The 17,661-nt window shown below is 40.8% G+C and overlaps 2 protein-coding genes across 4 annotated transcripts in view; one reads left to right on the forward strand and one right to left on the reverse strand.

The window, feature by feature from the left end:
* LOC143365173 (neuropeptide CCHamide-1 receptor-like) overlaps positions 1-4,578 on the reverse strand; it is a 67,076-nt gene extending 62,498 nt beyond the window's left edge. For all 3 annotated transcript variants that reach the window (XM_076805115.1, XM_076805098.1, XM_076805106.1), the window contains exon 1: positions 4,289-4,578. In XM_076805115.1, coding sequence (XP_076661230.1) covers positions 4,289-4,508 — 220 coding nt within the window. In that variant the 5' untranslated portion in view covers positions 4,509-4,578. The remainder of the gene's footprint in view (positions 1-4,288) is intronic.
* Positions 4,579-7,686: 3,108 nt separating this feature from the next.
* The window catches only part of LOC143365237 (neuropeptide CCHamide-2 receptor-like), a 45,193-nt gene continuing 35,218 nt past the window's right edge, over positions 7,687-17,661 (forward strand). The window contains exon 1 of the mRNA XM_076805224.1: positions 7,687-8,294. The gene's annotated coding sequence lies outside the window, so the exon portion shown is untranslated. The remainder of the gene's footprint in view (positions 8,295-17,661) is intronic.

Raw genomic sequence — 17,661 nt, forward strand, 5'->3', positions numbered from 1 at the left:
AGGTCTGTGTGTATGAAAGAGGAAGAGAGGTAGTAGGGACGGGTGAAAGAAAATAGACACGGGACTAAGAAGCTGAGGAAGAGGCTAAACAATTTATGGAGGCACTAGAAAATTTTTTGGAGGGACTAGGGAATTGGCGAGGCTACTAGAAAAGTAGTGGAAGAACTGAGGAATTTAGGAAGGAGCTAGAAAACTAAGATAGGGACTATAATTGGGTAAGGGGCTACGAATCTGCCGTAGGGCCTATAGACTCGGTGAAGGGACTACAATTTAGTGGAAGGTCCGTAGAATGGTCACGGAGATTATTGGAATCTGGATAATTGGGTAAGAAACTTGTTAAAAAGGTACTCAACTGAAAAAGAGAAGGAGTTCTTTGTCGAATAGCGTACTGACGACACGCTTATACCACTCGTACATTTTCCTCCCGTTCGAATACTACTTTATCAAGTAGTTCTTCGGACGGCTCACGTAGTACATGAGCAGAGAACGCTCTGACCAGCCTCCAATTTCCAAGTGGATAAGACAGTTTGCTTTGTACCACGAAAGCTCAAAACAAATCGATTCTCGTGTGTCGTCTGTGGCTAAGGATGACGCCAGATCCTGCGAGCAAAAACAGTCGTCGGGTGGCAGCACCGATAGGCAATGGGAACAAGATTTGACTTTACCTTTACCACTCTCTCGCGAAGTTTGGACCGCCTTTGAAACGAAGTTACAACACAGGTGTAAATTTAGTTCGCGTATAGCGTGAACGGAAAGGGAGTTAAGAAACTCTCGTTGGTGTTAACGCAATATTTAATACTTCATGCTTCCCTACCCGCGAACTTAGTACCGTGTCTTGGAACATGAAATCATATTTACAAACTTGGAGCACACGGGACAATTTAATGCAAAAATATATGCACCAGGAAATTGTTCCCTCTTAGACCAAAAGGATTGTAATCGCGTATTCTTCGAACTGCATTTCGCGATGTTAACGCGTGCTTATGCAGAATCGCAGAATTTAATTTTACACATTTAGCTAGCGCAATCCGTAGGACGATGACGAATTCGTTTGATATTCCAGCGATGCGCTTGCAGTCTGCAACGAACTTAAACGCACCTGATTGCATCGATTGTAACGCTCAAGTGCCGCTGCAACGGACCCGGTAACGCGCGTGGAGCTCGACCGCGTTATTCAATCCATAGAATCTCCCAGAGAGTGTAATAGCATTTTTGTGATCCGAACTACGTTTTTATCTTTTGCCTGGTCGAAGAATGTGTCATTCAGCTCGCAACAAACGTCCGAGCGTTTAGGCTTTCCACGTCCCATTGAAACAAGGAAGCTATTGCTGGCTAACATCGGTGGAAAATGTACAACGCGTATCGGCAATGATGCTACAACCAGACAGATGGTGATTCCGAATGGAACAATAAAAAGTGTTGGTGCACGCTTTTTGGCAGCGTAATACGATTACTTTTTATTTTTTCCGTTTACAATGCTAGAATCGTGAATGCATTTAATTCATTAGGACTTAAATTCTGTCTTGAATACATTATTAAACAAACGTTGTTTTAATGAGGCTCCATAAAAATAAATGAAAAACTTGCCATTTGCAGAAACATTGGCATTACATACTAAATAGATTCTAACCAGATTTCCACGTATTTTCCCGTAGCCTTGGTATCGATCACAGATCTAATGGGGCTACGGTTACAGCACAGTACTAACAACAAGAGGAATAACAATCTGTGCTTAGAAACACGAGCAGAATCGGATTCACCAGCTCAAAATTTACTGATCAGACGTACCAAATTCTCAAAGTTGTTTCTATCGAAAAATTTCATTGTACATTTTCGTCTAATTTTCTCACGAGGAACCACCCTGCCGCTGAAGAATCAAGCACAGCCTCGCCAATTTGTCACGGAACCGCAGGAAATGTCGCCAGTCTTTTTGCTCCTTTGACAGTCGAGCACGCGCCTGTTTTATCCCATTCCGACTAATCTGCATATTTCAAAATTCAGTTTCACGCTCGCGAACAAACCGAATTAACGTCGACGAAGCTGCGACCTAGGGGCCCCGAAGGGAAAGGTCTCGGCGTCGTCGAGGGGAACGATTCACGGATAAACACACGGCGACGATTCGTTTTCGCGACACGGTTTCCGCAACGCCGATTAGACACGCCGGTTTTGGTTGCCTCGAGCATGTCTACCAATAAGTCTCGCGCGAATCCACGGTTTCCGGAGCTGGTCTCGCGTTGCAAGAGATAAAGTTGTTCGCCGTTGTCGACCGACGAGATATGGCGCGAGGATCGTAACAGAAGTTCGGCGAAACTCTCCGAGCCGAGCCGAACCGCGGCGCGAATTAATCACGCGGACAAACTTCGACGAGCTACTCTAAAAAGTTGACCCCGAGTCAGAGGATGAACGGCTTTGACGGTGATCTCCTTGACCGAGCGAAATTTTTTCCGACTAACTTCTTAGGCGACGATGCCTCCAGAAACTTGCCGATGCCGAAAAAATTACTTTTCGGCAAAAATGTTTACCGCAACGCTGCCCACTTAATCGAGGAATCTCATTTCGTATTTCGGAGTTGGGCTATCTTGAGAAAAATCAATTACTGTAGCGTCGGAAATGGTAGTAGCTTGTTGTACCTTATGTTTTGTGCTTCATTTTACTGTATATGTTCGAGAAAGAAATATTTACTGTCTTAGCAAACGGCACTAGTTTATTAAAAATTGTAAATGAGGCCCTACCTAAGGGCTTAATTTAGCTGTTTTCCTCTAAGTTTGGCTGTTCCTAATTTTTTATGTTTTTAATTGTTGCAAATTCTAGTATAGAATATTCTAACACCGAAAATCAGATTTTATTTGATTTCACTTCCTTGAAATTCGCCTAGGAATATTGCAAACTACATAAACATCCGCTAGTTATTAGAATTTGTTAAATTGACTGTTTTACACAAGCAGGTGTGATAAAAACCGTATTGCATTAAACGCAATATTGTACCTCGACAGCTCTGGCATTAAATCGAAATTAACCTCTAATAATAAATTTTCTGAGCCTCCTAGAAAATTATTAACGACACAAGGAAGGCCCTAATTGTTGTAATTGTGAACGATACCACGGGTCAAAGGTCGCCGATGAAAGTTCCGTGCGAATTCGTCCCAATCGTCGCAGCAAACTTATTTACCCCGAATCCACAATTCGGGACGGATGAAATAACGATCAGCAAATACCGAACCAGGGATGCGCTGTCTCGTACGTGGTTCCAGTGTTTACCTAACGGGGGAACTTTGCAGGAAAGCGATGGAAACAATCTCTAACCCTGGACGTTGTCCAAAAACCCTGTTTCTGCAGGAGGCTCGGCATCGATCGTACCGAGGAAGTAATCAGAGGTTGAAGAGAAGCGTGAAATAAAATGAAGACTCTCTTCGCGCTTTGGAAACGTCAACGGCAACATTCCGAGAAGAAAAAGCTGTTCGCAGAGTTGCACTCGAGGGGGAGGTCTGTGGGAAAAGCGACGTAATCGACCAGAAAACCTGAGGCTCGGTAATGGAAACTGAACAGAAACCATAGGAGTGAGCATGAATTGTGGAGGGACAGGAGTTTGGAATGAACGATAAAAATTCACCATTGTTACCAGCGATCTTGCTATTCCCAGCTATTTATACAACCTTTATATAAATCCAAGACAAGTGTAATTCGTAAATTAATCACAACCCCAGAGAAACTGCACGATTCTTAAGATATCCGAATTTTCTCAGATTTCATTATTTTGCAATTTTTCTAAATCCAGACGAAGACACTAAAATTCATTCAGGATTTCAACCCCTGAGAAGCCACACGATTTTAAACAATTAGAATTTTCTCAGATTGGAGATTTCAATATTTTGAAATTTTTCTGGGCACAAAAAAGACATTAAAATTTCAAGACACGCCTTGTTTAACTCTTAAAAATAATTCCGCACAAAAGCACACAGATTCAAAATTAAATCGAACATATCAACTCCTTGCAGTATTACCGTCTTCGCATTAAAATTTGTAATATTGTCAGAAGCAATAAATTTTATATGACAAAAATGACCAGACGCGATGCAAAACTGTGAGACCAATTGAAGAATTTAATAATCTGACTATATTGCTTTCAGCTCATGAAAATAATTGAAAAAGAGATTTTTATTTCACATAAAAATTCGCAGTCCAGTCATAGGGATGAAAATTATATAGAATCTCGGCAATTCCAGTGGGCAGTCAGCGTACCAAATCTCATCTACAGTATTAATTGCTTTTAGAATCGCGATACCCTTACCTGCGCGTCTCTCCGTTGAAATGGTCGGTGCAGTAATTAAAAGGTGCCACGTTTCACCTGTATCGATCGAGAAAAGGTGCTTCGGTTGTTGTTTGACCCGTCTGAATCCATTTCCCCAGGTGTGGCCGTCACAGCAACACACATGTGCGACACACTCCGTCGATGCACGATAATTACCCGCGAACTGTCCGGCGAAAATGCTTACGAGGCTCGTGTCCATCGATTCTTTTCACGGTGTTCCTCCTGTTTTTTCCTTCTTTTTTTTTTTCTTTTTTTTTCGGCCACGTCCGCTCATCGAGTCAAACGAGACGACTGAGAAGGCTGAAATTCTGCGCCCGCTTCCCTCCGCTCTGTGTGTCACTTACCGTGGGAATTCTAATTGAATTCCAAGTGGATTCGCAAACGTAACAACGGACGCGTCGCGACCCATGGTTTCGCGTTACCGAACGTTTCTAGAAATTCCCTCGACGCGGCTAATCGCGTGATTCAACGATCGTCGAAAGCAATTTCGCCGGAAGAACCGATCCCTGATCCAAAAACAAATGATCTCGGCTCTCGAGAATCCGACGCCCATCGATTTGATTCGCGAAGAATCTCCGGTATTCTTTCGGTGACAGTGTTCTCTATATTTCTGTTCCATTCGAATGTAATCGTCGACACGACGCAAAGGCTAAAGATAAACTTCGATCGCCCGGGGAAACAATAGAAGGTTTTCTTCTGTGAAACGGATTCCAATACCAGGTTCGCGACATCGTCCGTCAGCTGGGCTATGCTACACCTTTTGCTACCACCCTTTGGTTCCCTTTAATCCAATCTTATTACCGCTCCCTACTGGAACCAGAGCCGCGATGGGAATCCCAAAACGAGGATAGACGTGTATTATCGCGAACACGGGCTTGTTTACACGAGTTGGTTAGCCTCGGATCGCTGAGCCGACAATGCGTGGAACACAAAAGCTCGAATGCCTATTATGGCACACCCTGGCGCTACACTCGGGATGCATTGCGTTATCTACCGTCCGCACTGTGAATCCCCTTTTCCGGGGATTCACTGTGGAGCCATCGCTGGTTTTAACTTCTCTTTGGCGAGTCAAAAATAAAATTTGCGAAATTTTTCCTTGTAGTTGGAGTTGAGTTGCACTGGTATATCGAGTCTGACTTGTGACGATAGCAATCTACTGAGTGCAGATATTATTATGTTGACATTTTCTTTGCTGTCCGTTTACAGAGCTCCCAATCATTGTAACAGTGTTTCTTTCATAAAATCTTTTTTAGTGCATCTTTAGTGCATCATAAGATTGACAAGATTGGGTTCATCTAGACTTTTTACTATTTTTAGTATAGCATATATGTGATTTGCGAAATTTATTATGTCATTTCCTACGAAATAATCTTTCCAATTTCAACAATTCTAAAATTAATAATCTGCATTAATATTTATTATTGCATTAATTATTACAATGTTTGGTATAACGTCATTTGTGAAACTCGGAATGTAATTAGAATTATCCACCCCCAAAGTTCACAAGAGAATAAGATCTCATTGAAACACGTTTATAATTTTATTATAATCCTCGTCTCAACAAGCAATCTGAAATTCATCGCTTCGGTTTAATATTTCCGAGACATTTTCTAAAAAGGGAAGAAAAGAAGGAATAAACACTTGAGAAAAAGTTTCTGTCTCTCAGAAAAAATATAATAGAAACAGCTACCTTGTAATAATATTGTATTTATCATTACTTCTCGTATATTCCTCGGGGGAAGAAAATTTAATTTTCGTCGGATACCGTGAGAAGTTTCTTCAAAATATCAGATTACAACCGAAACATAAATCGTTCATGCGAAATGTGAAATAAACGTGGATGGAGTATAACCCTAGGATCTTTTATGCAACGGTTTCTCGCGTGCGCATGAAACTTAATAAAGAATTTTATACCCCATAATAAAATTATAACGTTAAGTCTCCAAATTAATTGCTCAACGTCAACACACCCTCGTGTTAGCAAAGTTACTCAATACCAAAAGCGGCTGACATGTGTTACCTCAGAGAGATTAAATTTATTCAGCTTTTGCGGAATTTTGATTATGTGTTCTTAAATAGTAAAAGATTTAATTGATCGTTCCCTACAGAAGGATCTTTATAATTATAATAGTAGTAAAACGATACATACAAAATCGCTCGTTGGATGATTTAGCATCAATTATCCACACATTGAGTACGAAATTGAGTTTATCCTAATCCATATTAATCCTTGTACACGGTTCAGATAATTAGGGGATTTACATTGTGTTGAAACATGAATTCGTTCGGCTGCGAAATATGCTGTGATTTTAACGATTTAATTGCCACTTATTGCAAATGCTGATACTTCTGATCAAATAAGGACTACAACTATAGTCAACGATTTTATAATGGATTGTTTGCAATTATCTGTTTCTCTGTTGCTTCATAAATGGAAAGAACATATCGAAGATGACCGAAGCAATTTGTATTACGATTCTGGAAAAAATCCAGCTCCTAAATCAGACGCAATGAATTGCAATTAAACGCGTGCCTCATAATATCGAGTCGACTGAAGATTTAGAACGCAATCTATTTCTTCTTCTTTCTTCTAATAATTCCTCTAATAATTTCAATAAGTTCGAGATAACACATTAACGTTTTTAAATTTTTTTAATCCTTCTGCTGTTTTAAATGGCACCCACTCAAGCTTGTCATAAACGCATAAACAGCGCCATCTTCTCACGAAATTCACTTAGCCGGAGATTCTCGACTCTGTGAACCCTTAGCACTCGAGGCGTGACTCTGAGACGCCACTAAAAGTTGCTACGTCATTATTAAAAATATTTTTTACAGTCAATAAATTTCGAAACATGTAAGTATCGTATGAGTAAATTGCATCAGTTTCATATGCATAAAATGAAAATAATTAGATAACATGGAAATAATCTAGGTCGGAAGAAACGTTTGGCTTTCGAGATACAATAGTTTCGAGTGCAAACGGTTAATAAATGACAAGGAAATATTGAGGAGAACATTCTGAATTAGATGGGACCGCAGACGTTTGATTCTCGAAAAAATTCAAGCCTCGACTCGGATGGAATGACGTTGGATAATCGGGAATAATTCAGGAAGAAAAATTGCAAACGACAGCAACGTTTTGCTTTTAGGTCAAACCGGCCCCGGTGCACGGGGTCAAAGGATATCGGGGATCAGCGAGAATCATGTTCGCCGCAATCGCGAAGCGCGCGTGTAATTGACAGAACCAAATTCTCGGGGACCGTGGGGTTTGCGCAAAGGGAAGAATAGTTGGGGGGTGTTTTCGAAGGGGGTGGACGGAAGGCGTGGATGCTGGAAAGCCCTCGAAAGAGAGTGGCAGTCGCCGGGAAGAGGAAGAGAAGACACAAAACGGTTGCATCGTGTTTTGCGACTGCGTCGAGGGAGCGTGGATCCTCCGCGGATCCAAGTTTCGCTTCAGTTTACGGCGCGCTCTCGATTTCGCCGAATTGATGCCTGATTCGGCTCCACCGACAACATCGTTCACCTGTGTCCACTCAGGCGAAATATCCGGCGAAGGGTCATTGATCCTCGCACAAGAGCAATTCGGCATATTCCGCTCAAATCGACAAAACCGAATCGAAATAGAGAAAATCGCGTTCGATTTTTTCTCTCCGGTATCGTGTCATAAATTGATAGGATCGATGGCTGTCGGTGATCGCGAGAGAGCGTCGATCCTCGAGAGTTTTGTAAACGATCGAGCCTGCGGTCGGTAGCTCGAGGATTTTCTTGGGAGTTTCAGAAGAAAGATATTTTGCGGACGATTCTACGAATTATTTGCGGGAATTGCATCGCGAGCGCGAATTTGCCGGACGCGAGTGAATGGCGCGAGTGTGCAGCCAATCCAGGAGGATGATAGCAGGTTGATACCAGGAATTAAGCACGTGTGAATCCGCCAGGTCACCGCCTGAAAAACGCTGGCCTTCAGAACACCTGGAAACGAGGCAAGGTAAAATCGTTTACGCCGCTCGTCCCCTGGAATTGAATTACGATAAAGAGGATCCGCTAAATTACAGTGGTGCTCGATGGATCAAATCGCGACAGCATAATCGGTAGAATTGCTCTCCTTCTCGAAACGTTATCGAAATCCCTCGACCATGTACAGATGTTTCAGAAAATCGAAATTGTAGTGGGTGGATCCGTTTGAATTTCGAGGTCGGTGGGGAAATGAATCCGCTGTTCGATAGACTGACAATGGCGAAGCAAATTTTTCTGCTGTGTGAATCTGCGTTTCGAACGAAGCAAACAATCCGAGCTTTTTTTTCAAGAATTATACGTTTACCGAGGTGGGCTCTCTGCGATCGTCGAGAGCGATTCGTTACAGGCACGCAATTAAAAATTGTTGAAGTGGGCGCTGCTCGAGAAAGATGCTTTCAGTAGATGAACAATATTTTTAGAAATAATTTCGAATGTGAGGAATGATCGAGTGAGAGTGATCACTTTGGCGCGTGTAAAAATTGATGTATTATGAATAGAGTACTTTCTCGGGGAATGTGTAGTGAAAAATTTTCACAGTAATTTATTTAAACAGTAATTAGTCAACTTGACAATTTTCTCAGTTGTACTAACACCTTGAGCATTACAAATTTAATGAATATGATTTCAAAAATCCATTTCACTGAAAATTTCCAAAAGATTAGAACAGAAATTGGACAAATTGACGTTCAGTGAATAAATTATTTAAGACAGAGTACGTTGTTCAATTAATGTAAAATGAAAAATTCTTTTCAAAGATAATGTCGAAGAGGAGAAACTTTATGGCTGACATGAAATAAGATGAAACAGAGTGGCTCGTTATAATAACTTGAGAATAGTACTCCAGATATTAATCATTGTTACAGCGAATATAAACGAAGGACTGCTTTTCAAAGACAGTTTCGAAGACGACTACAATCAGATAAGAAGACTCTTAGTTAGTGAACCATAATTACATCTTAAAGTGACTACAGTTTTCATTAGACATAAATACAAAACTCTCGAATATGTACTTCTCCCAAATTTCATGACAGCTATCGGATAAGACGACACATATTGGACAGTAGTAATAACTCGAGATTGTAATCTCTTTAGCATTCTTCGTTACAGTGAATTACGAAAGAGGAAAAGATGCAGAGTTGGATAAAACAGCAAGAATTGTGATTACACCTCAAGATGAAGTACGCTTTTCGGTAAGAAAAAAGTTCTCAAAGATAATATCGCGGAAAAATGCTTTGGGTCTTAAAATTAAATAAACTTGCAAAGTGGATTGCAACAATGAAGGTTTACGGAGGTTGCAACTGCGGTTGCTTAAATGAAAAAAAAAAGAAAAAATTACCGACGAGATTATCACGGCGCGGCTCTTGTTCGCCTCAGAAAAGAAACTGATTCGGAAGCGTCGTGTAAAAATAGTACGCAATAAATTGCTCTCGCAGAAACGGTGAGAACCAGCGAATAATTGATAGGTAAACATTCCTCGCACCTCGGGACGCAGTATTCCGCGATACATACGAGTGGTTTTCTAATTTTAAACGTTAATGCCACTGATCCGCCTACGCGTGATCACGATACTGCTAAAGCTGACTTAAATTAATATCGCGTTCATTTTCGCGAGCGATTCGCGTGAGCTGCACGATCCCGATAAACAACAGGCGAATAAAAATGTGAGAAGAACGGAAAGGGGGATTCGACACGCGTAACCATTCCATTGATCGGATCAATACAGCTCCGCGCGATTTTAATCGTGTCTAATCAGATTAAACCGATCGCCGCCGATTTTCCAAATATGCAACAATAATTGTTGAACCTGTTGCAAAATAAACAGCATTCGACATTATGCGTTAGAAAATCAAAACTGCACTGGAGACTGTCGACACTGAAAGAGAGAAATTTAATTGTTAAAAATGATTCAAACCTTCAACTTTCAGCATTATTTCTGCCATAAACAGGAAAGCTAGGTGGATGATTTTGATGTAGGATGACTGGACAGATTCTCGAGAATATGGTAGTATTTTTTTATAACATTATGAACATTTGAATTTGTTTAAAAAATTTTTAAGGAGAGTGAGGCACCTTAGACATTTTCAATTTTCTCGGACATCTGTGAATCGGTGTTAATGTTCAGAATATTACAAAAAAAAATATACGAAGTACAGAGTACTGAGTTCGGAGTACTGTCGTACTTCAAAGAGTTTACAGAATATTTCCATGTAAAATCATTCTTGCAGCTTCTGCGGTCCACGCAGAAAAAAATCTCTAAGCTGACGGTTACAGCAAAATTAGATTTCTCAAAAAGGACTTTCTGGTTGATCAGGATCTTCCTCGACTTTTTAAATGTCCTAAAATAATGATTGATACTGCTGAAAGATAAACAGCAGACGGACTTATACATTAGAAGTTCGAAATTCGTTTTAAACCCTCGGGTCAAGACGAACCCGAAGGAAAAGCGTCGACAAGGGGTTTGAAGACGGAACAAAGTGACTTTCACGGTAAAAGTAATCAGAATATCTGTACGAGACGAAAAATCCTGAACGTGGAATCGCTTTGTGGTTATCGAGAACGCTTCCGACTTTTTGGGAGAAATTTTAGATAGTGGAACGAGGTCAGATTTCGATGATAATGCACGGAATCGAGAAAGCATGATCTCGCAACGATATTTCCCTCGGTGGTGCACTCATAAAACATCGTCGGGAAATTCGCTGCGACTTCCGTTCAATGTCTTGTCGTTCTGTCGGCGACGTTTCCGCAATTGTCAACCACGGTGGAAACGCTCCCTCGCGAATTACTATGCTTTTAATTGTAAACTTCCGCGATGCACCTCTGATGCTTCTGAAGCAGCTACGTACGACTCGTTGTTCATTCACTTAGAGCTCTGATCCTCCGTGGAATTATACAATTAGAATTATTATATATTCCAGTTTATTTTCTGGATACTATATAGTACAGTAAGACAAATATTGGGCGCAGAAATGAATATTTTGTGATTAATTTCGTACAATATATGCAGCTAGTTAAAGGAGAATATTTATGGTCGAGAATTACTTAGCGAATTTATTAGTCTAACGCTGTCGAGCTTCTTATCGTGGTGGTATACGTAACTTGCTACAAAGCTGGTGTAGGGTCATTAATTATAGCAGATATTTTTGTGCTCTTGTGATTAAATTTCAGTAAAATTTTCACTTAATATTAAAATCAAAAGGAACTAATTTTTATATCGAATAAACGCAGAACGTCTTAAGTTCAAATTAGTAAAAAGACAATAGTTTTCTTATAAACGAATTTTACTGTAATAGAACATTTTCTTGGTGCATAATGTCGTTTGTTTAAGCAGACATTCTGAAGGCAGAGACCTTAATTAAATATTGGTGCACCTAACATCTTTCTGGTACACTGAATCACACTAAGATCTGGCATTCTACAAATGCACAGTGCATTCCACTAAATAATTCCACGTAGAATTCACTTGATATATTCTGTTCATATAACAGGCACATACCAGAACGGATATTAGAGCCTTGGGATACGGCAGGCTTTACTGTACACATAAATAACAAATAATGCTCAATGCATTGTAATGTACAAGACTAGGATCAGCAAACAAAAGAGACAGAGAGATGTGGTTGTTATATGTAGAATTGCAGGTTAATAATGCGTTGGAATAATATTTTATTCAAAGCATGTATCTTCCACAAAGTCTGCAGATTATTTAAAGTAGCACAAGATGGTGTAGACCTTATCCTTCTTGCCTTACGCTTCAAATGCGTTTTTCTGAGTTTTTATCCAGAAAAACTAGACTTTTTATCTCTTTAAAATCTTCCGCATTCAGAACAAAATTTTGCAAAAAATTTAAATTATTCCCATCCTGCGAGAATAATGGAAAATCGTGAATAAATTTAACTGTGAATGTGTCAAACTTTGAACTTCAAGAATTTTGTCTGCCGTAACTATGAAAGCTAGGTGCATGATTCTTGTGTAGAACAATTGTACAGACTCTCAGAAATATGGCAGTATATTTTTAACAACTGTACGCACATTCCAATTTGTTTAAAAAATGTTTAAAGAAAGTACAGCATAGACTGAAAATTGTCGATGCAAATTGTTGCAGGTGACTTTAAGCATTTTTAAACGTGTTCAAATGTTCCTAACGTTATAAAGAAATATATCATAATATTTGGGCGAGATGGCAGAATATTTACACGCAAAAATCATTTCGGTAGCTTTTGCGGTTCAAGCAGAAAAAATTCTCGAAGCCGACGAACAAAATTAAGTTTCTCCAAAAATTGAGGGTGACGCGCAAAAACGATATTGGGGCTGAGATTGTTAGTTATATGCCTTCTTTCTAAATTGCAATGCTAGCCGTAACGGCATTTGTAATTATTCGATAGTCCGACATCGTCTCGTTAAAATCGAAAAGGGCAGGACTTTCCCGCTATAATTGAGGAAGAAGCGTATTTCCGCGGGAACGTCGCGTCAGGTGAGAAAGTAGATCAAGGGAAAGAAGTTTTTACTTGACTGGTCGGGTGTACGCCGCGGCAAAGGAATTCTCAGTTTGCGGCGTAAATATGCAGAAATCCGCGGAATAACGAACACCGGGGCTGATTTTAATTCGCCGCCCGCAGCTTCGCAGCGTTACCCCTCCCCCCCCCCTGTTAATAAAAACATTCCACGACTGCGAACTGTCCTCGGCAGGAAGGGGACGGAACTTCCTTCGAGATCCTGCGCCCCATTCCCCGGGCTTTCATTCCCATTTGATAGCGGCCGGCTCGATCGAACACCGCAATCACCATATATTTATCGTGGGAGAAATAAAATTCATGCTACAGAGCGTGGCGACTGGAAATAGCCAGAAAATATCATCAATCGAAAGCAGAGCCTGATGTTCGTTTCGCTGAAACAGTATTGAATATATACGGGGCTGAAGATCGAAAAAGGTATCAGTTTACAATCGTTGTGAATTTTTTTACTCACCCCGGCAAACACATCGAAAACCGATTCTACGAGTCCTGTTCCGGTGCATGTGAATTCTTGACGCCCACTATGGATTTACATTGGTATTACGCACTCGGCTCGTTGTTCGTTCAACGCGCCGTTTAAATTATTCCGCGCTATAAATGCGCCATTTGAATTGTGAATGATGCATTAAAATTAAATACTTGGACAGAGAGTTTACGAGGATTAATCAATAATTCGAAGCGCGTGCAGGTTGCCGACGGATCGGCGATCGATCCGCGATCGGATGTCGACAGCCGAGTTACAAACTCCGCTTGATAATTGGTTCCGACGGCGAACGAGCTCGATTCTAATAAAGGAAAGTCTCCGGGCTTTCAGCTTGATCAACGTAGGATCATCGGACACCCGATTAGCTTCTTTGAATGGTCTTAAAAGGACACATTATCGATACCAGCCGAGAACGGCGCGGAGCTAGAAGATCAAAGTCGTTCGGCTTAAGATATATTGTACCCGGAGACATGTTCGATTGTGTCGGTCAGAATGTCGGCTGCCTTCAGCTTCCTGAATTTTTTATTTTACCTCTTGAATAAAGTCCACAGTTCCGTCGATGATCCCGCGGACTCGTTAGCACGTTCACAACTACATCGATGTCCAGAAATGAACGAAGATCTTACAAAATCTATGACTCGGCTACGACCGTGGGTGTCCCGTGAGAACTTATTTTCCGAGCGTCTCGTGGGAATTTGTCTATCGAGACTCGTTAGTAACAGCCTGGCGAAGCGTTAATGCTTCCTGTTTAATTTAAGAATTTACTGCTCGCGAGATATTAATCCTTAGCAGCACTTTCTTTACTTTCGCGTCTAAATTTTTTATCAAACGAACGCTGTTTTTACGAGACGAGCAGCTGGGTTACTGAGCGGCCGTGTTTAATGCGATAAATGTGTAGAAACTTTTCCCCCGAGTATAAGTACGAAGGTATTACAACTTGATTTATAAAAATAGTTGATCTAATAACTGTCCGGTCGACTCTAAGAACTTCGAGTTTATAGCGTGCGAGCAACAGGGTGAACGGATTACTTCGCCTGTTCGTGTATCCCGTTCCTTTTGCATACTATGAATAAATTACCGATTATATAGACACTATCCTGACATGAACTTTCGGACAAAATTCTGACCAGTTTGCTGAAACTGTTTCGGTTACCGGGTTCTCTTCCTCTGTCAGTTGATTATGATTTTTAATTTAGCTGAGAGTGTCGCAGGGCATAATTCACCCACGCCGACCTATTTCATTCGACGGGAGATAGAAATTTTCTGACATAAAAATCCAGCGAATAAAATAGAAAGATTACTCCATAAACTTACTCGGAAGGGTCAAGACCGTAAAGTAGGAAGAAACATCAGCTCCCAGGATCGAGAGAATGGCGCAAGGGTAGCGAATAAGATCGCGATCGCATAGCGTGGCAAATTGTTCCATGCAGTAATATTTCGCGTGTTCGCGATGCGTAATGTGGCAAGCATTGTCTGCGAAGCAGAACGACGGGCTTCGAACGGTCTCTGATGAAACAGTACGAATCATCACTATGCCTAATCAACCCAATGTATAGCGCAATTAAAGATACGGAAATATTGCTCCATAAACAAGCGCATACAGGCTGAGCCAGTAAGATCTACTAATCTAAAATAACTCGGTATATATCGATCGTATCAAAAAACGTTTTAACGAATTGCGTAGCATTCTGGAGGTTTGAACGAGTACAATTTGATTTTTTATATCTCATTTTTTTCTGTGATATCAAGGTGACCTTGAGACTTTTCAAGGTGATCTTGTCGCCGAATTCATCCTGCAATCGGCAACAACGTCGTATTTTCTAAAAAAAAAAAGGATGTGTTGACTGATAATTCGTAGGTTCACCTTGATATCAAAGAAAGAAATGAGATATAAACAATGAAATTGTACTCGTTTGATGCGTCCCGTAAAATGCTGCATAATTCATGAAAAATACAACTGAACGGACATCATGCTATTTTAGTTCTTGCTGACGCACTCTGTATGTTTTCCCCGTAGAGAAGTGTCAGTACCATAAACTGGACCCTAGAAGAACGCGTCACCTGCAAGGATTGAGAGCAGGAGTCCAAGCATCGCGAATAAGATCAGGATTGCACAGCACGTGAAATTGTTCCACGGAGCAATATTTCGCGTGTTCGCGATGCGTAATGCAGCAGGCATTGTCTGGAAAGTGCAACGGGTGGTGTCGAACGGTCTCTAATGAAACAGTTTGAAGCGGGCGAGCGTCTCGGCGCCTAATTAAGTCGCCGGAGCCCTGTGGGACCGTGCACTTTCGATATTTCGCAATTAAGTGCGTCGGGAGTAGCGCGGAATGCAGCCCATTTATTAGCGGGCTCCGTACTGGGCTGATTGACGGAGATGTTCGCAGACTCTTCCGCGAGACAATTTCCCGTTTAACATCGAGCTTTGCAGAGGAATTCCGCAGTATCTCGACAGAATAAAAGCGAAGCCTTCCCCGATTGGCCCGCGAAATTCGCGAACCACCGTGATGATTGCGAGCGGATGGATCGAGCTCCATTATGAAAATATTCACCGGCGAAACTTCAGCGCGATTTTAATATATACACGGACACATCGGCGGCCGCGCTTTATTCGGGCAAATTCGAACGGTGAAATTGAAAGTTGCCGGTTTTAATTTCGCAAATTTTTATGCGACACAAAAATGCGACGGAATATTTATTCAAAGGTCAGAGGTTGTGAAATTCATCGTTGCCGGATTCTGTAGGCCGGCTAGTTTCAGACAGATTTTCTTATCGTCGGACAGGAACTGATCTGCGTGGGCGTTTGTCTTTCTTATCAGAAACAAAGAGAAAAAACTTGGCCATTTTGGCGAACCGAGAAGAATAAAATCAAATTTAACGCCTGCAGAGGTTCGATTCGCATTCCCAGCCGAGCAAAACGATTTTTTTTAAGCAGGAGCTTACCGATGGTTATTCACTTTTTGCATATACACGATAAAATAAAAATATTGCCTTGTAATCGCGAGTCAGAGTCGTGAACATTTCAAACACGGTCTACTAAATATGAATGATATCAGACAACCTAAAACAATTTTTTTTTTGTGATCAACATTGAAGCTATTGTAAACATAAACTGAATAAAGATTTTCTTTTTGTATTAGGAAATGATTAAGGACCCAGTTCTGATGATTGCAGCTGAGAAGAAAATGATACAACAAGGGGTTAGGTTTTCTAATATTCATTCTTGAGATTTTTCTGATCATCTCGTAAGACTAGAACAATCCAGAACTAAAAACAACTAATTTATATTGCTTTTTAAAAATAATAAGACCATACGTATCGAGGCATAGCACGTCGTTCTTTTTTACAAACTACGTATAAATAAATGTATAATGTATCCATAAGGACACTACCTTGTACTGTTACCAAACAATTTTCTGAGAGAATGGTTTCACCATTTCAATTTGGCTTCTCACTAGCAAACGTTTAGCGAATTACTGATTTATTTGCACAAGAATTTACAGTAAATTGATGACCAGGAATGACTTGTCGAGTTTCTTTGGCACAGAATCGGTGTGTTTATGGATATCCCTTTCTTTTTTTTTTTTGTTATCGCTGAGCTGAAACCGCATTTTAAACCAGTGCGCAACGTCGCGACGACCATCTTTGCCCACCCCCCACATTCAATTTCGTCCGCCCTAAATGAATTTATGCAGGCAATATCGTCTCCGCGAGATCCTTGCACAACCAACAATCCTTTGTAGACGCAAAGCATTGTTCAACGGAGCCTCGACTGCGCCTGCCTTGAATTCGCGGGTCTCGTCCGACGTCGATCCATCCGCCAGAGAAAACAACGTTAGTACGATCGATGTAACACGACATGCCTCGGTTTCGACTTTTCCCCCCATACAAAAGCGCCAATTTTCTCTATCTAAATGAAAGTTTCGCCTGATAAAAACCTTCGCCCCTTCTTCGCCAATAAAACACGTTAGATGGGAAGCTATCCTTTATTCGCGGAAGGCCGGGTCTTATCTTCGTTCGATCAAGATCGCTTTCTTATTCGGGTAAGACAGCTTCAAACAAAATACGACAAATTTTCGTGCAATCGATTTTCTTACCGAGTCCTATCTTCATTCGAACAGCGGAATCGCTTCAAGTAAGACAATTTTGTTGGACAAATCGGAGATGTGATTTTTATCTGTGTTCGAATGAGAGAATAAATTTTTTTATTCGATGGATTTCGAATCCAGGCAATCTTCCTCTATTCGAGGAATTGACGAAATGATTTGTACTCTTATTCGAACGACAGCATCATTTTTTATTCGATGGCTTCGAACAAGAAGACAATTTTTATAATACCGTAA

Source organism: Halictus rubicundus, chromosome 1 (assembly GCF_050948215.1).
Source record: "Halictus rubicundus isolate RS-2024b chromosome 1, iyHalRubi1_principal, whole genome shotgun sequence".
NCBI lineage: Eukaryota > Metazoa > Arthropoda > Insecta > Hymenoptera > Halictidae > Halictus > Halictus rubicundus.